The sequence below is a fragment of the Typopeltis vanoorti genome, chromosome 4 (assembly GCF_054136105.1).
Source record: "Typopeltis vanoorti isolate ZY-2024b chromosome 4, IOZ_Tvanoo_1.0, whole genome shotgun sequence".
Taxonomy (NCBI): domain Eukaryota; kingdom Metazoa; phylum Arthropoda; class Arachnida; order Uropygi; family Thelyphonidae; genus Typopeltis; species Typopeltis vanoorti.
Window position 1 is genome coordinate 112,596,562 of NC_143552.1, and position 25,101 is coordinate 112,621,662.

General features: G+C 36.9%; 1 protein-coding gene across 6 annotated transcripts in view; it reads left to right on the top strand.

The window, feature by feature from the left end:
• Positions 1-8,153: 8,153 nt before the first annotated feature.
• The window catches only part of LOC150107612 (cytosolic iron-sulfur assembly component 2A-like), a 136,318-nt gene continuing 119,370 nt past the window's right edge, over positions 8,154-25,101 (top strand). For 5 of the 6 annotated variants that reach the window (XR_016548249.1, XR_016548252.1, XR_016548251.1 and 2 more), the window contains exons 1-2: positions 8,154-8,370; positions 19,061-19,119. Coding sequence is in view for 2 of the 6 variants with exons in the window: in XM_090391971.1 (XP_090248097.1) it covers positions 19,080-19,119 (40 nt within the window). In the remaining 4 variants the exon portion in view is untranslated. Of the gene's footprint in view, positions 8,371-8,428; positions 8,820-19,060; positions 19,120-25,101 lie in introns of those variants that run through there. The other variant, XM_090391972.1, reaches the window with a different exon arrangement.

Genomic DNA, 25,101 nt, shown 5'->3' on the forward strand with positions numbered 1-25,101 from the left:
TTCTTATCTCTGTGTTTTTTAATTTTCCCAAATCAAACCTTTTTTGTTGATGTTTCTTAAGCATAGCTCTCAGTCTAAGTTGTAACTCTGCCACCAGTAGGTTATGATCAGAAGCAATATCTGCACTAGGATAGGTTTTTGTACTCTTTATAGAACTTCGAAATCGTTGATTAATTAGTAAGTAATCAATTTGGTTTCTGACTATATTCCCATTATTATCCTGTGGGGATCGCCAAGTATACAATCTTCGAGGTGGTAGCTTAAACCATGTGTTTGTGATTATTAGCTCCTCTTCCTGGCAGAATTGAAAAAGATGGTCACCTCTCTCATTTCTTGTGCCCAGTCCATGTTCGCCAACTACATCGCCACTTCTACCTTTCCCAACTTTAGCATTGAAATCACCCATGATTATGTTAATATCATGGGTGATTTATTAGTTCTTTTCATTAGTTCTTTTAATTGATCATAAAATTCTTCAATCTCGGTATCACTCTTTTCAGCAGTAGGGGCATAGACTTGTATAAGATTAACATCTAGTGGTTGTCCTTTCAGTTTTAATAACATCATCCTATCTGAGTAAGGGATGAAGCTCAACAGTGACTTATTGATATCTTTGTTTATTATTATTCCAACTCCGTTTTGATGGTTGTTTTCACAACTTCCAGAGTGATACATTGTCATGTCATTGACTTGAGTTTTGCCTGATCCTGGCCACCTAACTTCATTCATTCCTAAAATTCCAATTTCAAGTCTTTTCATTTCTTGGATAGCATTTCTTAGCTTACCTGCTTCATACAAGGTTCTTACATTCCAGGTTCCTAGTTTTACTGAGCGCACCATTAAACACCAACATTGATGTTTAATTGCTGTAAATAGTTGGATAACCTCTTTGAAGTTGCACCAAGTGCACCGATAATTATTGGGATGAGTTTGGTGTGTTTAAGCCACAGCCGGCCAACTTCAAATACCAGATCTCGATATTTAGTAATTTTTTCCAGTTCTTTGTTGTTAAGGTTGTCAGAAGTAGGAAAGCCATATTTTTGCATACATGCCAATGAATTATTTACAAGACATATGACTCGAGAAACTAAAATATTATTATTAAATAATAATATTATTTAATAATATTATTTATTTAATAATATTATATTTAATAATAATATTATTATTATCATACATGCAGCACTAAGTGCTTAACCTTTGTAAAATATTATGCTTGTATTTCACTCAAAATGATTATCTTATATATGTAAAAGAGTAATCAGAACTATTTTCTCCTTGACTTCAGGGAGAAATTAGTAGGCAGTAAGTCTTCACAATTGGTAATTGAGATCACTGAGAGCAACAATTTGCAGACCTTAGACAATTCCATCATCTCATGTTCCTAACCCTAACAGATATTACTCCAGAAATAGTACATCTACTGGATGGATATTTTCTGGTTGCATGGCTAAAAACCTTAATTTCTGAGATGGAATAATGGATAATACTACACATATCGAAAATGGATAACTTAAAAATGTGCTGAAGGAAAGGCCCAAAGAGTTCTTTTAGTTGAAATTGAATCAAGTCTATAATGGCCTTCCTTCTAACCACTTAGACTCATATGATTACCAAAACGTTATGCATAAAACCCCATTTTCTCAGCTAACTAAAATAAAAAAAATAATAATCAAATATCATTACCAAATCACAAATATCACTACATCTGTCAATAAGGAATTTGCCCTATAATTCCCAAGTTTACTTTTATTTCCTGTATATACACCATTTACCAATAATTGTACAGGCATCCCTCTTATTTGAAGTTATGGAACATTCCAGGTTTGTTAATAACATACTAACCAGAGTACGAATAGTAGGAAGTTTCATCGTAGCAGTAGAATACTAGTGGTATGCCAACACGACCTGAACTCAGTGACTTGGAGAAAGGTGTCATCGCATTGGTGACGTGTCCGTAATTGCTATTGGTGCTCAACTGGAGAATCAAAAATCAACGGTTGGCAATGTGATCAACAAATGGAGACGTTCTGGCATCACCAGCTGAGGAAAATGCCGACGCTGGCCGCAGAAAATGACTCGGGTATAAAAACGACTGGCATGCAAACCAGCTAAAATCGGCAGAGGCCATCCATGATAAGTTCCAGAGCACCAGTAACACCATGCTGAGCACTAGTACTGTATGAAAAGAACTCCATCTACTAGGTTTCGATGGAAGAGCAGCGGCACACAACTCGAACATCACAACAACGAATAAGGTGGCTAGTCTGGCCTGGTGCAAAGAGCATGAGAACTGAACAACTGAGCAGTGGAAAATGGTACTCTGAAGCTATGAATCAAGATTCACCTGTTTCAGTCTGATGGCAGGGTGTGTGTGGAGGTAGCCTGGTGAACGCTTGTTTAGTGGTGGAGGAGTAATGGTCTGGCCGGCATTCAGCTTGTTTGGAGTGTGATCACTAGTCGTTGTCCATGGTTTCATGAAGGCAGCTCAGGACCTTGTTATTCTGGATAGTTAGGTGCTGCTTACACTATGGAGGTTTTACGGAACAGCCCCATGTTACTATCAAGATGACGATGCCCCATGCCACAAAGCTGCAGCTGTTATGGAATGGTATGAAGAGATAAGCGTTAAACGACTGCCCTGGCCTGCACAAAGTTCTGACCTCAACCTCACTGAACAATTGTGGGACGAATTGGAGTGGCGATTGAGGTCCAGAGCTTCACTTCCTCGACCTTTCGCTGAACTGAGCACTGCTTTGATGGAGAAATGGAGACAAATTCCACCGGATGTCTTTTGGCTAACTTTAGTGAAACAAATATGATATATGAAATAAAAATAGGAAATTCGACATCGATATTATCTTCAATTTAGCAGGTTGATTAGGCATGAACTTAATAATAGTTTGCTTACAATAAATGTTACTTTGAAAAGTTGTTAGAATAAATTTTTGTTCTTTGGTGATCTCGTCTTCACTAATGTGGGAGCTAGCACAGTTAGCTAACATGGAAATGGTGCCAAGCTTCTTCAAAGAGTAATGGTGAGATTCTACATGAAGGTATATGTTAGTATGTGTGTTTTTCTGTAAACAGAGATTTTGAATTTTTCTAACATACATATAAATTTGACATCCAGCAACGGGAGAAAATCATACTTTTCCTGCACCATGGAATCCATGGAATCCAAACCATGGCAACAAATTAAGAAAATGTCATAGATCCGAGAATTGCCCATGAACAAGCCGAATTTCTCTTTCTAAATTGTGTTTCTAAATAGGACGTAATCACATTTGATGAAATGTATTGAAAATGTAATTCTTTCAAATAACTTATTTTTTAATAGATCTAACATATCCTCATTGCAGACATTAATAAAGAGGTAAATCTCATTTTGTATTTCTCTTTTTTATTTCCATGTTATGCACTTGATCAAGTATTCTAGCAAGGTAAAACTGGTTGTGCATTCAAAATAATGAATATATTTTCCATTTTGTTATCCCTCAGTATTTATTCATTGAAGTGTCTCTTCTTTTGTGTTGCTCAGTGAAAGTGACGTTTCTCTCGTCTGTGCTAGGCCGCCTGTAGAATGATTCTCTTCTAGTCGCCGACTAGAGAAGCTTTTTCTAAGCCTTTCTTCGACCGTTCGCGAATTTGTCAATCTCTCACACACGACCAAGGGGTTTTTGCAACCAGAAGCTCAAGAACAGCCATTCCAGAACCCCGCCATTTCAGACAATAACATATTGTCTTTTGGACCAAGAAATAGCAACACTTGTCATTCATCTCCTCATTGAATGCAGCTTATAATTAGTGATAATCATGGGGCAGCTATCGCTGATTGGCTACATGCAGATATTGAACTGCCCTCTCTGTTTTTAAAAGATAGGATTAAAATTGTCTTGTCTTATCCCTATAAGGTAATTTATTTATTCATATGGAGTTACCTCCCTTTTCTCCACCGTCCCTATTGGGGCGAGTTGAGCCCCCTCATGGGGGATTAAGTATTGATGACTGTAGACGCATGTGTTCACGGGGATGGTTTGTGGGATGAAAAACCCCAGATAAACTGGGAAAAAAACTTGCTGTCCATGCCAAAGACCGGCTAACTTGGCTATGGCTGAGAAAGATCCTTAAGCTCCTTACGTCGGTGACGTGAATCGAACCCAGGACACTCCTTCCCCAGGCATAAATTTCTACATGATTTCTTCTTTTCCTAGATCCTGCTTTATTTTTTATTTTGTGATCGCTGTGACATTCTTGTTTTTCTATCTTTGCAGATAATACCTGTATATCTTTATATGAATTAACCTGCTGTTCTTTTAGATTTTGCTATTGAGTTTCCTAAGGTGAGTGCTATTTTCATACCACCTACTCCCTTGCCTCTCTCTTTTTTAGGTTTTACATCCTTAATTCCCACTTCTTTAACTTTCATTATTTTCAAGAATAAATACGTTAAAGTGTCTTGCAAATTTATGTTTGAATTTCATAATCGTTTCTTAGAAATTTAGATATTCAGTATGATTAGGTAACTTTAACATTGTCAGGCTCAATAGTGATAATTTCTTATTTCAAATTTTCTCTAAACTCATCATGAAGCAAGCTGAAGATGAATATACAATAAAGTAATTGATATGCCATTACATTTTTGTGACTACATGAATTTTTGCACATTCTTTTATAATTGGAACATAATGCTATTAATTTTGTGGCCATACCTGAGAGCAACTCTACATTCATTATTTTAATGGCTAATATATCATACTTTCGTTTAGGAGTGCCCCTTTTTTTACAATGTGATTGACTCTTTACCCAAAAATCTACTGCATTACTGAAGTGTTATCAAAACTAATATATGAAGAATAAAAATAGGAGAAATTTTGGACATAGCTTAGTAGAAGTTGTATGCGCATGCACAGTACTAGACTGCCCGAAGAAAGAGCATTCTACGTTCGATTCTAGTCGCGTGACCACACTTTGAGAAATGTTGCTGTGGTCAATATCTAGAACAGAACATATAGCTGCCTTTCTTCTGGTGGTCTAGTATAATGAAGATAAAATATTTTAAAATTTACATTTTGAAATTTTATAATTTGCAATTACTTGTTTATTTTTGAAGAGCCCATGTAGCCTAGTGGATGTGGCGTTTGCACACCACGGTGCTTGACCGCACGAAGGAAGACTTCTTGGTTTTGAATCTAGTCCACGACTAGAAGAAATTTTTCTAAGCCTTTTTTCGACCGGTTCCCGAGTTAGTCGATCTCTGGCACGGGCAAGCTGGTTTTTGCTTCCGGAAACTCGGGTTTTTCGTCCCGTAAACTCAAGAATATCGAGTGTAGAACCAACATTATTTCAGACATTAAATACGAGTGTTAGGGTTAGGGACCACGAGATGGCGGCTTGTTGATCCGTTTCTCTTCACTGCATGCCGCTTAATTAGTGATAGCTTTGGCCCAGCTATCTCTGATTGGGTGCCAGTAGAGATTGAACTGCCCACCCAGTCTCCAAAAGTTAGACATGGCTAATACGGTCTCACCTACTCCCTATATACGGGAATAAAAACGCATTAGCTGATTTTTTTGTTGTTGTTTTCTTCTTTTTTTCTCTTTTTTTTATTGGTATTTTTGATTTTGCAAGTTTACAATTTACAACTTTGGAGAATATGCATCAATTTTTGCCTGAGTAAATGCTAATGAAGAATGAATGAATGCATCCTTGATTTTTCAAAAATAAATTGCGATAAATACGCTAATACGTTTTTGTTGCCAAAGGTGGATGTTTAGCCTTAACAAACTTTTGGAACTTGTAGCAAGTCAGTCCCATCATTACCCAGTCACAGATAGCTGGCCAAGGCTTTTAATTAATGAATTGGCGTTCGGGTAATAGAAGATAATAGACAACTACTGCCATCTAGCGGTCTTTCCTAGCTCTAATACTATGTAATATTGTCTCGTCGGAAGTAATGTAAGTTTTCTGGTCGAATTTTTTGAGGTGTGGGATTATAAGTTCAAGTTTCAGGAGGAAAATCTTGTACGAGTGATCGACTGACTCTGGAACTCGTCAGAAAAGTTTGGAAGATTCTGTAATCGACAAATAGAATCAGACTTAGGACGGACTTCCTTCGGATGCCTAGTACTATGGATACAAACAGGGCTGTCGCCAGATTAGATCGCGCCCTTTAGGAAACAATTCAATATTGTCCCTAATGGATTATAAGACAAAAATATAAGAAAATCTCGAATTGATATTTTGTTTTTATTACAAGAGAAGTAGCTCAATAGAAGTGGCGTTTGCACTCTATGGCACTTGACTGAAGCCTGTTTTCGGTCGGTTCCCGAGTTAGTCGATCTCTGGCACGGACAAACACGCTTTTCCTCCCAGAAACTCGGTTTTTTTCTGCTGTAAACCGAAGAAAATCGGCCGTCGAACCCACACTATTTTCAGACATTAAAAATATTGTGTTAGGGTTATGGACCACGAGATAGGGGAACTCTGCTAGCCGCCTTCTTCACTGTGTACCGATTAATTAACAATAGCCTTTTGCTAGCTATCGCTGATTGGCTACCAGTGGAGATTGAACTGCCCACTCAGTCTCCAAAAGTTAGATAGGGTTAAAATGACCTCGCCTACTCCCTATACGGGAACAAAAAAGCGTTAGCTGTTTCTTTTTGTTTGTTTGTTTGCTCGACAGGGATATCCCACAATAAAACTGTTCATAAGCTTTTCTAAATTTAAATTATAAGCTATGTCCTTCTCCATCGATATAGTTGCTAGACTGACCAATCTTTCTTCAGTCATTGCTGTTCGCAAATAATGTTTAATCAGTTTAACCTTGGAAAAACTTCTTTCCGCAGTGAGGCAGACTGCCTCTATGCTACTCCCAGTCGACAGTACTGATACAAATATCATTTATACACAAGCCTTCCTAACTTTCTATATAAAATTGATTTCCATAAAATTATTTCAAATTTATTATCTTTCGTTTTTTAAAGATGGCATTGATAAGAATTAGTAAGCCTGTGTAGCTCAGTAGAAGTGGCGTTTTCACTTTACAGCGCTTGATAGCACGACAAAAGGCGTTCGAATCTAGTCGCTGACTAGAGGAACTTTTTCCTAAGCCTTTTCTCTACCGATTCCAGAGTTAATCGATCTCTGGCACGGGCTAGCGGGTTTTTCCTCCCGGGAACTCGGGTTTTTCGTCCCGTAAACTCAAGAAAATCGGCCGTTGAACCCACACTATTTTCAGACATTAAATATATTGTGTTAGGGGTAGGGACCACTAGATGGCGGCACTTAATAGCTGCCTTCTTCACTGCGTGCCGATTAATTAGTGATAGCCTTAGCCTTGGGCCAGCTATCTCTGATGGGCTACCAGAGATTGAACTGCCCACTCAGTCTCCAAAAAGTTAGATAGGGCTTAAAAACAGCCTCGCCTACTCCCCATACGGGAACAAAAAGGCGATAGCTGATTTTTTTTTTTTAAAAAAACATACTTTCCATTTCCCTCTCATGTAAGGCTCAATGTCCAATCACCGCCAAGTAACTTGATTATAGATTATGATCGAACAGTAAATCCTATCTGCTAAGTCTGTAAATTCGTGTGTTCTTTTAGCCGGTTTTCATATTTTGAAGGATAAAAAACCCAACCACCTTCATGTGAGAATGGCTAACTCAGCTTACTTGAAAATGCCCAGATAAGGTTTCTCGCGTCCTAAGCGGGATTCCAACCCATCTATTTCCAACTCAAGGGTATTGATACCGACTGCGGTACGGAAGCTTCAAACATATTTTAATTCTTCATTAAAAAGTATTAGTGTATAGATTTGCTCTGGAAAGGCATTAAAAGCATCAATTCCTAAAATTATTTATTTTAGAATCATTATTTTATTTTGACTTGGCTAATCCTCAAATCGATTTTTTATGCACTTGTACTAGTTTATCACTGATAAATAAATGTTTGTATTAGCATGTTTCGGAAGACCATAACTCATGAGGTGTTTTATATATTATTATTATTATTATTATTATTATTATTTGACACCTCCAGGGAGTCCAAAGACTCATCGAGGGAGAGTGTGCCAACAGCATCGAACGATTGGACCCCTTCCAACTACTGTATATATATATTTCTTCAACATTAGTGACGATTTCTTCAATCCCTCTTTCTTAGTGGTGGAAAGGAAACTAAATAATTTTTTCCCATTTACTTTTTTTTTTGTTTTATAAAAAGAAAATAATTGCTGACCTCCAAAAATCTTTAAAAAACCTTTAGATGCTCCAGTAGAATGTGAACTACATCCGGTGATTGGCCATGACAAAGCTACACAGTGCATTTAGAGGTTATGGTTGTTGAAGATCGGTATTAACCCTCTAGCGGTGAGCTCATTTTAAGTTAGTTGAAGTAGTGTTTGGGTTCTTAGCACCCTGATTTTAAGTTAGTGTGGTTATGTTAATGTTTACTAGCCAAATGTAAATTTATCTTTAATTCTGAAAAACGGATTATTTGTGCAAAAGAAAACACGTAAAACTGAAAATCAGTTTTACACTTACAAAACGAAGCGTTTTTAAATTTCACAATAACAAGTGATTCTTCACATAAAGCGGTTGTTGCGCTTGTGTTTGCAGAACTACTGTTTCTGCAACAGCGAATTCAGAGAAGCAATAAATGATTTTTCTACAACTGTTTCACCTTTATTATTATTATTATTATCTCCATGGAGTCAGAAGACTCATCTAAACCATGGTTATCATAGAGTTGCCAGTTGCCAATTTCTTTGTATTGCTTGCATCAGGAGACTAATGCGATAAACTGGATGATTTTCATGGTGAAAAGTTTGAATAATGTAGGGAAAAATATGATTGTGCGCGTGATTATGAATTTAATGAAATCTATGGTTATATTTCTGAAACTGATTGCTTTCATGAAAATGTAGAGCTATTTAAATTTAAAAAGTGTGACTTCATATTCATTTATGTTTCTTTTTATCTGTGATTATACGAAGTATGTTTATATATGATATTACTATTCTAGACCTCCATGGAGTCATGACTCATTTGGGAAGTACACCATAGAGACTCCTGTATATCATAACATATTGTCTTTAAATTTGTTCACTTCATCTTCCTCCTTGTGCAATGCATCATATTCTAGCACTCTATGCAAAATACTACCCTCTTACTACTTTTGCAACTTCCAGGGATAACCTCTTGTCCTTGTTCTCTCCCAAGGCTCTACCATATGAAAATTCTTCAAGGACTCACTCTGGTAAATGCCTCTCAATAGCTTTAGTGTCTCCTTTCCACCAGAATGTGCAGATTACATGTCATTAGTTGATCCTAGTGTTAGTTATAGTATATATATATATATATATATATATATATATGTTTAACTGTCTCAGTATCATTTTTGTTTTCTGCCTTTGCACACACACTATAGTTATTTCAACCCATTCAAATCCCAGTTTCCAGATTTTGAGCAGCTGTGGCATGATCAAGACGATACAATGTGACTACCACTTTATCTGCACTGGTCAGTGCTGTCCTTAATTATGTTATGCTTGACAAGACAATGTAATCTTGTTTTTATCCACATTGACTATGCATCTTTCACACATGTCCAGATTAAACTCTGTTTTTAAGTTTTCTTCTTCCAACGCTGGATCACTTGTGTGTTTGTACAGACTGATATATCACAAGTCTCAAATCCCTCTTTTTTAATATTCTCTGACTCAAGATTTACTTGCCTGATTTAGATATTATAGAAATAACATGGATATGAACCATATATATTTGGTATGTTTTATTTGTGTGGCCATTTGGGTGTTTAATTTACTGCTGCTTGAATTCTGAAAACCACTCTGAAGTAAAGGTCATTTTTGTTGTTGATACTCCACTTTCATTTCCCAGTTCCATGGAATAAGTAGAGAGATGCTGAGGTATTTCCTGTAACAAGTAATCTAATTGTCTCTAATGCAAATCATTCATCTCCCAGCCAGAATATCAAACAGTCCTGTTCTCTCATTCAGCATTGATCATCTCTTAATCATTTCTCTTTCCATTTGTACTGTACAGGTCACCCCTTCACTCAGTAACTCAAACAGTAATCTTTCAACAAGTTTCATCACATGAAACATCCATTTCCTTAGCCACTGAACTTTCTGTTCTCTGGCATTACAATACCATTAAGTAAAATGGCTTCCAGGACCCCACCTTTCCTTGTCACATTATTGTTTCCAATTTCCAGATCAAAGTGCATGCTTTGCTTAAGGTAGATGGAAATGGGATACTGTATGGTTTTGTGAAGGGTAGGTCATGCCTCAGTAACTTGCTCATGTTTTATAATACAGTGACAGCTGAATTGGATAAAGGTAATGAGTTTACAGTGATACTGCTGGACTTTGCAAAGGCCTTGTATAGGATACCACATGAAATTCTAATCAGTAAACTCAGCGCATAGGGGTGGATATAGGGTTGGTGAGATGGATAGAAGGGTGATTGATTGGAGAAATATCAGAGAGTAGTTTATTCAGGAGCAGAGTCCAGAAAGCCTGTGACTAGTGGTATGCCGCAGGGTTTTGTTCTAGGACTGCTACTGTTTAATTTGTACATTAGCAATATAGGAAAGGATCTGAGAGGAACTGTTCAGTTATTTTCCGATGATGCAAAGTTGGGTAGAGCAATAGTTAATACAGATGATTTGGATAGATTGACAGGAGAACAAAGGAGAATGGATGTCAATTTAATGTGGCAAAGTGTAAGGTTATGCATTTTAGAGTGAAAAGATTACCAGTCGTATACTACATTGGTGGAACTGTACGCTACGAAATTGATGAAGCCAGAGACTTGGGAGCGGGGGGGGGGTGCACATAGCAAAAGTGGCTAAAACAGCTCATCAGATTACTTGATTACTGAAGAATACTCTGATGAGCAAAGACAAGCAGGTTATTGTTCCTCTTTATCTAGCCTTGATAAGACCCCATCTTGACTACTACGCACAGATCTTGGTGCCAGTGTTTCTTGGTGATGAAGAGAAGATCCAGAGGCGAGTCACCAAGATGGTAGCAGGTGTGTGGAATGAACCGAAGGACAGGTTGAAGAATTGTGGGTTACAGAAACTGATTGATAGGTGGAAAAGGGGTGATATGATTGAGACATACAAATTACTGGGTTTTTACAAGATTAATTCAGAGGGAAATTTTTCAGAACAGGTCTGGTAGAGGGAGAAGTAGGGACCATTCATGGAAACTGAGTAAGAGTATAATTATCAAGGGTGTTAGAAATAGGTATTTTGCTTGGAGAATAGTGAATGAGTTGAAAAGGTTGCCACAGTCTGTTGTGGGTGCCATGACTGTGAATGAGTTCAAAGCAAAGTATGATAAATACTAGGCAAATGTTGGATTCTTGGCGTGATGTTTAGGGCCTCTCTCGATGAGTCTAAGGACTCCTTGGAGTAACTCATAATAATAATAAAAGTTACCAGTCTGTTTATTCATAGAAAAATTATATTTAAAAAATTTTTTTGAAGATTTCTGAATTTAGTACTTCTATTTTTAAAAACAATTGTTATTTTTTTCACATTCCATAGATTTTATCTTATGTCTAACATACGTAGTATGGCATACTTCATGTATTAAATGGCTACTATCAGTCTTCCATGAAGGATATATGTTCCATATATCCTTCACAGAACATATTTTCCTTTTAGAAGGTAAGCTAATATCAAAAGATGTAGTTGAGTTTTTAAAATTTCTCCAATTCTAGATTATACCCTGGAATAGAAGTGGACATAAGGAGAATGTAAGGGTGAATATCAGGAGGTTATTGAGAAGAGTTGAAGATAACAGTATAGTGCAAAAGGTCGTCATTGTGTTATAGAGGTTATGACAATGATAAGTTGAGATAGAGAACCAGAATCATGAATGGTATGCTTCCAGAGCTATGTGAGAAGAAGAGAGTACAGTTTGTGAATGTATGACGTGTTTGAGGGGGAAATGGAATTATACAGGCATGATGGGTTGCATGTGAATGACTTTGAAATGAATGCACTAAAGAAAGTGTTGCTAGATGGAAGTGCATTGTGTGATGCAAGCAAGAGATCAGAAGTAAGAGATGAAGTGAAAGATCAGCTGAGTGGTATTGAAGAGGCAGAGGTGCTGCTTGACAGCAGAAACAGTGGTGTAGTGGTGGTGGTGTGAGAGAGACGAAGAGCGAATGGGAATGCAAGAGGAACAGGAAACCAGGTAGACAGGAAGACATGGCATAGGAAGAGTGGATGTTGGAAGTAGCACTAAATGTATAGAGATGATCAGTGTAGAAATGGAGTATATTGTAATGTAGGTGAGTACATTAAGACTGAGTGGATATATGTGGTAAGTAGTGATAAAGGTGATTAGGCAGGTGTGGTGAGGAAATCGCAACCAGCAAGTGGCTTGGATATTACTGGTCATAGACCTAAAAATGAACTGCTCTGTTTATTTATGAATGCCAGAAGTATCAGAAATAAGGGTGATGAAATAGTTTCACTGATTAAGTTTATTCACCCCAATATTGTTGGAATAAGTGAAACAGGTTGAATGATGATGATATGAAGCGCCTCCGTTGCGCAATTGGAAGAACGACGGTACATTGCACCCTTCGATTGGAATAGGCCTAAGTTCGATTCTCATTGCGACGGGAGGAATCTTTATCTGGTCGATTTCAATCGATGGTGAGTTAGCCAATCTCATACGGAGGTAGCAGGGTTTTTTCTCCCAGAAACTCGGGTTTTTCATCCCGCATACATACAAATCGGCCCTTCAGAACACACGCAATTTACAGACAAAAAATTACTAGTTGTGGTGGTGTTGGAGGTGGGCGGTAGATGGCGTTGATTCGTAGTAGAGGTAAGGTGTAGAGACAGTTGAAGATGTCCTCCCGCGATGAGTCTTCGGACTCCTTGGAGGTATCAGGAATAATAATAATAATAATAATATCCTAAAGAGAATAGAAATAGAAGGATACAGTATTTTTTGTGAGGATAGAAGGGACAGGAAGGAAGGTAGCAGTGCTGCTGATGATACCAGGGGAATTATATCATATAATAGACATGAAAGAGGGAAAGGATGGCAGTGGCTATCAGGCATTGTGGTGTAAATTGGAGATTGACATGAAGACATATTTAATTCGATGTTGCTGTAGGCCAGGAAATGTGGAGGGATAGTAATGAAGAAATGTATACACAACTTGGATTATTGAACAAAAGAAGGGTAATTATTATGGGCAATTTTAATTATGGCAGTATAGATTGGAATGAAAAGATAGCATTTGGGAATAAGGGAAATGAATTTCTTGAGAGATAACTATCTCAGACAGTATGTAAAGGAGGGCACACGTGGCTCGAGAGTTTTACATCTCATCATTTCATCAGAGGATTCACTTTCCTCCATTTGATGAGAGTGATCATGAAGTGATCGCTTGGGTTGTGAATAGCCATATGCATTTACCCTTTCCTCACAGACTACAGTCTGTGAGGAAAGGGTAAATGTGGAAGTACAAGACCGGTGAATATGATAAGCTTAGGAAACAACTTGGAGCCTCATTCTTTAACATGGAATGAGGAGTTGAACTGTAAGGAAATAAATGCTGCTTGGGAACTGACAAAGAAATACATAACAGCATCAATGTTTGAATTTATTCCAAAGATCAAAAGGCTAAATAAGGTTGGTGTAAAATGGATGAATGAGGGGCTTATGCATGAAATCTGGAAGAAGGCACTTTGGAGGCAGTACAAGATGAATAATTGTAATAATCAGTTACACGAAGAGTATAAAGAACAAGTCAGGAGAGTGTGACTCGGTTAGTAAGGACAACAAAAGTGCACTGTAAGTAATGGCCAAATTAGGTAAAGAAAAACCATAGAGTTTTTTAGAAATGTGGCAAATAGAAGGAAAAATGATTGCAGTAAGATGATGGATGAAACTTCTGCAGAAGACATTGTTGATGTATTCAGTGATCTGTTTATAAGGGTGTTTCACTCTCATCAAGGTGGAATAATGATGAACTTAAGCCATTCTCTATGTTCTCTACACTTAATTGTGAGTGGGAAGGTACTTGAGGAAATAACCTTGATGTGAATAAGGCGATAGGATTTGATGACATATTATGAATGTTCCATTCAGGAAACGTTACATGCTGAACTATGAAGTGTAAAATTATGAACAACTGACAAGTATACTGAGTTCAGCGGAATGGTATCAATTACTGGATGGGAAGAATATCAACAGTGCATGGGGAAGCATTCAAAACATACTTATTTGATGCAATATCATAATGTGTCCCAAGAGTTTGAAAAATAAATAGCTAGTAGTCAAATGGATGTGTAATCTTATTAAGCCAGAGACATGTAAGAAACTTATTATTATCATTCAGGCCTCCATGGAGTCAAAAAACCCATTGTGGGAGGTCCTTCCTAGGAAACACAAAGTCTATCATAACATAATAAATTTAGTTTAATCTTTTATTCAAGTGTAGGCAAACGAAGTTTGCGACTGAAAAATCTTCAGGACTGAGGTAAAGTAGTGCAACACCAGGCAACTCCAAGCAAAGGTGGACCAAGCTCTCATCGCTCCATGTCTCAGTATCTCCCATAATGTAAAGCACATCTCCTTGTGGACATGTATACTGCTATGCATTAAGGGAAGGGATACTACCCAGACAGTTTCAACCTTTATTGAAGTCTCGTCAGTGGGAGGTAGACCCAAATATGGAGATACTAAGGCAGAAGCAATGGGAGAGGTCATATTTACCTATAGGAGTTGCCAACAGGTGTACCACCTTATTATTGAATTACTCTGGATTTAGAGAAAGATGTTGGAAGTTTATTTTTCACTTGGTTAGACTATAATAAATTTAGTTTAATCCTTTATTCAAGTGTAAGCAAACACTAAAATTTCAAATTTTGCACTCCCACAGGTAAACTTTCAAAGTTTGCAGCTGAAAATATCTTCAGGCCTGAGGGAAGTTAGTGCAACGTCAGGCAACTCCGAGCAAAGGTGGACCGAGCTCTCATCACTCCTTGTCTCAGTATCTCCCATAATGCAAAGCACATCTCCTTGCAGACATGTATACTGCTATGCATTAAGGGAAGGGCCACTACCCAGACTGGTTTCAACCTTTATTGAGGTGTATTTAAGTAAAGACCTCTCTAAAAATTAGACGATCCTGAAAGATCGCCCAACTCAGCTTTGTTCCACTCAGTGACAGGCTCACTCCGTCAGCAAGAAGAACTTCTCAGCGTTGGCTCTACCCAGTGGCACATACACCCCCACCAGCAGACAGAGCCATAATCTCAGCGGTGGCTCTACTCAGAGACAGGCAAAAACCTACCCCAAGCAGAACCTCTCATATATCCAGCATGGGAGGCAGACCCAAACGTGGAGATACTAAGACAGAAGCAATAGGAGAGGTCATATTTACCCATAGGAGTTGCCAACAGGTGTACCACCTTATTATTGAATTACTCTGGATTTAGAGAAAGATGTTGGAAGTTTATTTTTCACTTGGTTAGACTATAGTAAATTTGGTTTAATCCTTTATTCAAGTGCAAGCAAACAAAGTTTGTGCCTGAAAATATCTTCAGGACTGAGGTAAGGTAGTGCAACACCAGACAACTCCGAGTAAAGGTGGACCAAGCTCTCATCGTTCCTTGTCTCAGTATCTCCCATAATGCAAAGCACATCTCCTTGTGTACATGTATACTGCTATGCACTACCTTACCTCAGTCCTGAAGATATTTTCAGGTGCAAACTTTGCTTGCTTACACTTGAATAAAGGATTAAACTAAATTTATTATAGTCTAACCAAGTGAAAAATAAACTTCCAACATCTTTCTCTAAATCCAGAGTAATTCAATAATAAGGTGGTACACCTGTTGGCAACTCCTATAGGTAAATATGACCTCTCCTATTGCTTCTGCCTTAGTATCTCCACTTTTGGGTCTGCCTCCCACCGATGAGACCTCAATAAAGGTTGAAACCGGTCTGGGTAGTGGCCCTTCCCTTAATGCATAGCAGTATACATGTCTGCAAGGAGATGCGCTTTGCATTATGGGAGATACCGAGACAAGGAGCGATGATAGCTTGGTCCACCTTTCCAGAGCCAACTCCAGATAAAGGTTCCTCTTATCACTGATGGGAATCGAACCCCAGGTCTTTCTGACCAAAGGGCTTCGTCTATACTGACTGAGCTATCGAGACTAATGAATTTGTCTTAAATTAATTTTCATTTGATAAGTTTTGCTTTTTTTCATTTACAATTTTTATTATTTTTTTTTTTCCAGCTGTCCTGCATCTAGAATAATATTGTCTGCATACTTAATCGGGTTGAGATTTATGCCATTTATTTGTAAAACTAGTTCTTCTGGCAGTAACTCTTTACATATTTCTTATGAGACAAATTATAAGTCTGACAATAGCAGGCACCCTTTCACAACTCCTTTTTCAACTTTGAATTTGTCTATTTTTATTTTATTAAATTTTATGACTTCTTTTGTGTGTTTATAATAATCCATGACAAAAAATAATCCATGATTTGTATTTCAGAGTCTAATTTTATAGATTTTAAGATATTTATTATTTTATTTGTGTAAATGAAATTGAATGTGCTGTTTGAAATCAGTAACATTGCAATAGAGAGATAAATTGTATTCCCAGTACTTTTGAACAAGGTTAATTGTGAAAATATGATCGGTAGCAGACCTCCTAGATTTAAAGCCTGATCCTCAATTTCGTTTATTAAGGTTTGAATATTTTATGTGATGTATGTACGAGGATGGTCTGAAAAATTTTCGGCCTTGACCATAGATGGCAACACTATTGGCAAGATTTTTTTTTTCTAGGTTGGTACATCTGTCATACGCATCCATGTGAAAGTGCAATCGTTCTATCAAGTAGTTTGTTTTATACAGCTGTCTGAAGCAAAAGTGTTGTCTGTATCCCTTGAAATGGATAAAATTGAGTATCGTGTAGTTATAAAATTCTTTGTAAAAGAAGGTTTAATGCCAAAAGAAATTCATTTGTAGTTCATAAAAGTTTATGAGTACTCTTGTCCTTCGTTTTCAACAATTAAGAAATGGGCTGCCAAGTTTAAATGTGGCCGTACCAGCCTTGAAGATGATCCACATGAAGGACGTCCAAAATGTGTAACAACACCAGAAATCATTGATCAAATGCACGATATGGTATTGGATGACCGGCAAATCTAAGTGTGTGAAATTGCTGAGACTATAGGCATTTCAAAAGAATGTATGATATATTTTGCATGAAGAATTGCAAATGAAAAAGCTTTGTGCAAGATAGGTGCCGCACTTGCTCACAGCAGATCAAAAACACTCACCTGAAAATCTCTGAACAGTGATTGGAGTGTTTTAACAAGAATAAAACTGATTTTGTGCATTGATTTATTACTATGGATGAGATTTGGATTCACCATTACACATCAAAATCCAAACAGCAGTCAAAACAGTGGACAGAAGCCAGTTGTTCAGTGCCAAAGAAGACAAAGTCAGTTTCATCAGCAGGAGAGGTCATGGCATTGGTGTTTTGGGATAAAACAAGAACCAGGGGAATATTATTGTGATCTTTTAACCAGACTAGATGAAAAAATTTCTGAGAAAAGATCAGGTTTGCAGAAGGAAAAAAAAATCATCTTTCATCAGGACAGTGCACCTGCCCACAAAGGTGTTTTGGCAATGGGGAAAATTAAGGGATCTGCACAATGAATTGTTGGAACATCCACTCTATTCCCCAGATTTGTCTCCCTCTGACTTCCATCTCTTCTCAAAACTAGAACTCTCCTTTGCTGGTCAGAGTTTTTTTTCAAATCAAGAGGTGATTGCAGCTGTAGATAGGTATTTTGCAGATCTTACTGCAAAATACCTATGAACCACTGAACCACTACAGGGACATGATAATGGTGCTGGTGCATCATTGGAATAAATGCATTAGTCTCTTAAGGAAGATTATGTTGAAAAAAAAAAACATTTTGAAATTATAAATTCGTTTTTTCATTGTTAGGCCAAAAACTTTTCAGACCACACTCGTAAAGATCTTGTAGTTATCCCTTTTTAAATATTGGTATTGGGAAGGATTTGACAGGTGACATGCTTATCTTTGCATCATTAGTAAATAGTTGTATGTTACCTAGCAAATCAGGAATGTGGCTGATATGATGTGCTTGTAGAATAGTTTGATAGGCTGGAATTGTGGGCATGTGAAAATGGCTGTCAGTTCAACATTAGTAAATGTAAAGTTTTGCACTATGGTGTGATGAGATATCCAATGACATATTATATTGGTGGGATAGCTAGAAGAAACTGATCAGGCTAAGGATCTTGGAATTTTAGTAGATAGAAAGTAAAAGTTCAAGGGCCATATAGCAAATATTGCAAATACAACTCAGAGGATAATTGGAATGCTGAAAAAAACTCTTAACATGTAAAGATAAGGAAGTCATTTACAATGCCTTAATAAGACCTCACTTGGACTATTATGTGTAGATCTAGTCTTCTGGTGATTCTGATCCAGGGGAGAGAGTGCAAAGGAAAGTATTAAAAATAATATCAGGATTGTGGAATACTGATTATGAAGACAGATTGAGAATTTATAGACTGCATATACTAGCAACAGAAAAAAGAGGGGAGTGATATGATTGAGACTTACAAACTTCTGAAAGGATCATACAAAATATCAAATAGATGGAATTTTTGCTTTTAAGGAGGGTGGGGAAAGGACGGAAGGGCATCCTTGGAAGTTGAGAATGCCACCAGGAATAGGGGTTGAGCTAGTTTTCTCGAAAACAGTGGTGTGTGTGATTGGAATTGATTACCATTGGATATGTGTGCACATTCAAGTAGTGTGAATGAATTCAAGAATAAGTATGACAGCTGGTGCAGGTAGTATGTGGCCTCTCTCGATGAGTCCCTGGCTTGCTGAAAGTCTCTCTTAATAATAAATAGCAACTATTGTTTCATTTTTTGCTCTGCTCTTTTTTTTTTTCTGAGTTGTGGAATTACATTTTTTTTTTTTTATAGCAAACAAAAAAAATTCTCAATGTATGAAGATCCTCTCTTGATGGTAGGAGAAATCTACGGTGAGATCTTTTGTGTGTTTGTACATTTTTTAGAATAATTTTTATATAGAATATTTTTATGCTAAATTATTTAGAAAATCAGTGAATAGCAAAACTTTTATGGTAATCGTTGCTCTTGGATTCCATCTTAAGGCAAAAAAAAAATTAAGTTCTAATTAAATTATTATTATTATACAGGTATCTCCATGTAGTCAGAAGACTCATCATGAGAGATCCATTCTTCACACACACTAGCCATTATTCACACAATACATATCATAACTCTCCTTAAACTCATTCACTGATTAATCACTCATAATCACTTTTGGCAACTCATTTCATCCACTCATCTTCCATTCCAAAAAAAAAAAACTAGTCCTAACTAGGACTAGCTTTTTTGTTATTAGAGCATTATATAGAGAAACAATAACTTCTCTATCTCTCCCCCTTGCTGACCACACTAACACAACTTCCATGGGTGATCCCTTGTTCTCTCCCTTCCTGAAATGTACTGAAAAAAAAAATCTTCAGTGTCAAGCCTATAAAATCCCTTTAATAATTTCTATCATATCTCCTCTTTTTTTTTTTTTTTTTTTTTTTTGCCTATCAGCTAGTTTTTGAAGCCCATGGACCATCAATCTATTCCCATAGGGAGCATTCCCTAGACCTGCCACAATGTTCAACACTTGCCACTGGATTCTCTCCACCACTTCATCCTCACTGAATCTAGATATCTAGATCCTCACATAGTGGTCCAAATGTGGCATTATTAGAACCTTATATAGAGAAACAGTAACTTCTCTATCCCTTATTTTGTTCTTCAACAACCATGTAATCTGATGTGCTGTTTTGGTTACCTCTGCAATATGCTCTCTAAATTTCAACTCTCTGTGCACAATCACACCCAAGTCCCTGGCTTCATCGTTTTCCTGCAGTTCAGTTCCATCATTATAGTACACAGCTTTGATCTCTTTCCAAAGTGCATCACCCTTACACTTGGTCACATTAAACTGTCAGCCATTTACCTTTGTCCATACTTCTAGTCTATTTAAATATTCCTGCAGATCTCTGCATCACCCTCATCTACCATTGCTCTTCCTAGTTTAGCATCAGCAGAAAACAACTATATATTTCCTGTCATATCATATCCTGTATCATTGATATACAAGTTAGACAAGAGAGGACCAAGTACTTAGCCCTGTGGTACACCACTGGTATCACTGGACTGTGATACCTTGCCCTTTCCTGGACTGAACTCCATAAACCACTCTTTGATATGTTCATCAACTGCCCTCTAATCCAAATCACCAGATTTGTATCCTTCCCATCTGTTCCAGTTTATGCAATAGTTCTAAAAAAATGTTTATTTATTAAGAGTATTAAGTTTTTTGAAATGTATAAGTGGAGAAAATATTTATTTTGAAGAATAAATATGAGTGCAGAAATATAGAAAATAAAGTAAGTCAGTATTTCTAATTTTAAAATATTTCCAAAATATCTGAGAAATAAAAATTTCTAAACAATATATATTTTTAAAACATTTAACATGAAGTTAATTGATTGACAGGCAATTTCAAAAAGAGCTATTTGGACAAATTTCAAACTGGGAATTGGGTAGCTAGCTAAACTTATTTGTGCCTATGATCCCACAGAAAGCTCACCTAAGGAAGAAGGGGAGGAACAATTTGGGTCATTGGAGTCATCACTTTGGAACAATTTGGGTCATCACTAATACAATGTTTTAACATAAAGGATTGCACAAATTCACATAGAGAGAAGATACAAGGTGGGGGGGGACATCTTATTTGACTGTGATATCTTATTTGATCTCTTCACACTAGTTCAGGACAAGAGTATACAGAAGGTTTGAAAATGGAAATGAACATCACTTAGCAGGATAAAAGTGCATATCATATTGAAAATAAAAATATCAGTTTTTGCAAATAATTTCAGGCTGAGTAGCTTTAAGAGGTGAACTGCATTAAAAATATCAGTATTATTCAAGAAAAAAATGAAAGAGAAAAACAATAACCATACCCTGGATTCTTAATGGCAAATTGAAGAAAACATTGATTCAGCTAGGGAGCCATGTGGTGAAGTTATCTGCAAGGATAGAACAATATACAGGTGACACTTGGAAATAAGTTAATCTAAACATGTTCTCCCTCATTTTATTGTTTTTCAAAAGTGTGTTTCCTCATAATTTCTACAAAATGAAATGATAGCAGCAGTTCTTAAGTGGCCGAATATTCCTGTTCACTCAGTAGGATGCTCCTAAGTATCTCAAAATAGTTTTTCTCTCAGTTTATTAATGATCATGTGCAAACACCTGATGTGTACTGTGAAAATAAATAAAAATTGGTGGTAGTAAATTTATGCCCAACAGTGACAGAGTGGTCTAGGTCTTACTAACATAGCACAACCAGCACTGATAAATCCACTGCTGCTATTAAGCACTGCAAACTAAATTTCTCTCACTCTCTCTCTCTCTCTCTCTCTCTCTCTCTCTCTCTCTCTCTCTCTCTCTCTCTCTCTCTCTCTCTCTCTCTCTCTCTCTCTCTCTCTCTCTCTCTCTCTCACACACACACACAGAGAGAGAGAGAGAGAGAGAGAGGAAATAAAGGTCTTATGTGTGATTCCTGTTACCAATGGTTGATTGCCTTCTTGCTGTGTAAAGATTGACAAAATAGTATATGCATGTCTTTCTCTGTTGATAAATGACAAATATTTAAAATTGGTTATACTGTAGTTTGATCATGCATATTTGAAAATTTAAGGAATATATAACACCCTTCACGATATCATGAAGGGTGTTATATATTCCTGTATTCGATATTCCTATGTTATATATTTCTGTATTCGATATGAAGAGATAGGAGAGGAGGAGGAGTGCTACTAATGATATCAGATGACATGTCCAGTTAGGGTAGAGATACAAGAAAACAATGATGGTAACAATGTCCCATGTAGCGATGAGTTTGAGTCTATTTGGTGTGAAGTGGAGGTTAACAGAATGAAATATATGGTGGGGTGTTGCTACAGACCTGGCAGCTCAGTTGTAGGAAACAAAGAAATGCATCGCCAATTTAGCCTTATGGGTACCAAGCGAATGATCATTATGGGTGACTTTAATTTTCCAAACATTGATTGGGTAGAAGAGAAATCTCATGATCAGAAAGAACAGGAATTTATTGAATTGTTGGGGGATAACTTTCTCAAGCAGCATGTGAAAGAAGGAACTCGAGTTAAAGAGTGTTGAATTTGCTCATAGCGTCAGATGGGATCTCTGTCAAGAATATAGCTATTTTATCACCAATTGGTGACAGTGATCATGCTGTTCTTTCTTGGGAAGTATCTACTTGTATTGAAACTCTAATTAAATCAGGCTACATGCTGAATTACAAAGCTGGAAATTATGATCAACTTAGAAGATTATTATCTTTGGTCCCATAGTATCAATTATTGAATGGAACAAATGTCAGCAATGCATGGGAATCTTTGAAAAAGTGCTTGAATATATTCCTGGCGTTCGAAGAATAAATAGGTTGGGTATGAAATGGATGTGCAGCATTATTAAGCTAGAGATCCACAAGAAGAAGAAGATGATGTGGAAAGAGTATCATGAGAATAAGAGTGGGAGGAGTTATGAAATATATAAAGCTCAGGAAAGAAAAGTAACAAGTATTGTGAGAAAAGCTAAAACGGAGTATGAAAAGAAACTGGCCATGCAAGCTAAAGGCAAACCAAAAGAATTTTATCGTTATGCTGCAAGCAAAAGAAAGAATGAATGTGGAAGAATAACTTTATTGAATGCAGATGGTACACGAGTGTCAGAAGCTAAGGAGATTGTTCCATTAATGAGTGTTCACTTTGATGAGTATCAACCAGGTGTATGTAGCATGGCGCACAGTGCTACTGCTATGTTGGATGAGGAGTTAGAGGTTCATGAAAATGAGGTTGAAGAGCTTTTGCATAACCTGGATAAGAATTTGTCAATAGGGGCAGATGGAATATCTGCCTGTTTGTTAAAGGAATGTTCAGCGGAATTGGCTAGGACTTTCACACATTTGTATAACTTGAGTCTCAGGTCAGGAATGATACCACAGGAATGGAAGGAATGTAATATAGTTCCATTGCACAAGGGTGGTGCAAAAAACTGATGTGTCTATTTACTGACTTATTAATATTTCTGGTGTGGTAATGAAGACTTTAGAGAAGTTAGTAAGAACTCGCATGCAGAAATGGGTAGACAATCATTCTATACTCTGCGGGGAACAGCATGGGTTTACTAAAGGAAGGTCATGTTTTAGCAATTTGATCATATTTTATAACAATGTTACTGCCGAGTTGGATAAAGGAAATGGATACACTATGATAATGTTGGATTTATCTAAGGCATTTGATAGGATACCACACAATAGGCTGTTGTGTAAACTGGAAAATATGGGATTGGAACATAATCTATTGACTTGGATCAGGGGATGGTTAACAGACAGATATCGAAAAGTGGTATACAGTGGGTGTGAATTTGCCAGATTTAAGGTAACCAGTGGTGTACCTCAGGGTTCAGTTCTTGGGCCATTATTGTTCAATCTATACATTAATGACTTCGAGCAGGGTCTCAGCATGGATTTACTAAAGGAAGGTCATGTTTTAGCAATTTGCTCATATTTTATAACAATGTTACTGCCGAGTTGGATAAAGGAAATGGATACACTATGATAATGTTGGATTTTTCTAAGGCAAAATTACTTCCTTATCCTTACATGTCAAGGTTCGCTTCAGCATAGAAATTATCCTCTGAGTTGTATTTGCAACTTGTTTGCTGATGATGATGTGAAGATAGGCAGGGCAATCAGGGATGCTACTGATATTCAGCAATTACAAAATGATTTGAATAGACTGGAAATCTGGGCAAACAAAAATGGCTGTCAGTTTAATGTTAGTAAATGTAAAGTTATGCATTTTGGTGTGATTAGAGATCCAGCGGCATGTTATATTAGCAGGGTTATGCTACAAGAAACTGAAGAGGCAAGGGATCTTGGTGTATTGGTGGATAAGAATTTAAAGTTCAAAGGTCACATAGCAAAAGTTGCAAATACAACTCAGAGGATAATTTCTATGCTGAAGCGAACCTTGACATGCAAGGATAAGGAAGTAATTTTGCCTCTTTATAAGGCTTTGATAAGACCACACTTGGATTACTGTGTGCAGATTTGGTATCCCAGGTTCCAAGGGATAAAGAAGCTGTGGAAAGGGTGCAAAGAAGAGTTACAAAGATTATATCCAGATTATGGGATTTAGATTATGAGGACAGATTGTGAGTATGTGGATTACAGACTCTGGTTAACGGGAGAAAGAGGAGTGATATGATAGAGGTCTATAATCTTTTGAATGGGTGTTATAGCATTTCAAATGATGAAATTTTTCATTATATGGAAGGTGGGGAGAGAACACAGGGGCATCCATGGAAGTTAAGGTTGTTCTCAGTCAAGAAAGGGGTAAGAGCTAGGTTTTTTCACTCAAAGAGTAGTGAGTGAGTGGAATAATTTGCTCTTAGAAGTAGTGAGTGCATCTAGTGTAAATGAATTTAAGGGAAGGTATGATAGTTGGGTTGGATAATTTACAGCCTCCCTCAATGAGTCTTTGACTCCCTGGAGGTCTCAGATAATAATAATAGATATATTTAAGAGTATGTCAACTGCCTAGAGTAAAGACTTTACTGCATAGAGTAAATATATTGGAGAAATTTGAAAGTTTACTTGGAAATTTCTCCAATTTGAAAGTAAAATGTAATACCACATAACTTAATAACCTTATTAATAATATAGATTAAGGAATTATTAACGAGTATAGTCCATATTGATTATATATGAATCTTGATAGCATATAACATTGTCATACACATCATTTTATATCAAATCATCTTTCTGTACACTTTTCAATTCAAACTGCCAGTGTGCAACTAAGTATAAACTATATATAGTCAACTCTCGCTATAAT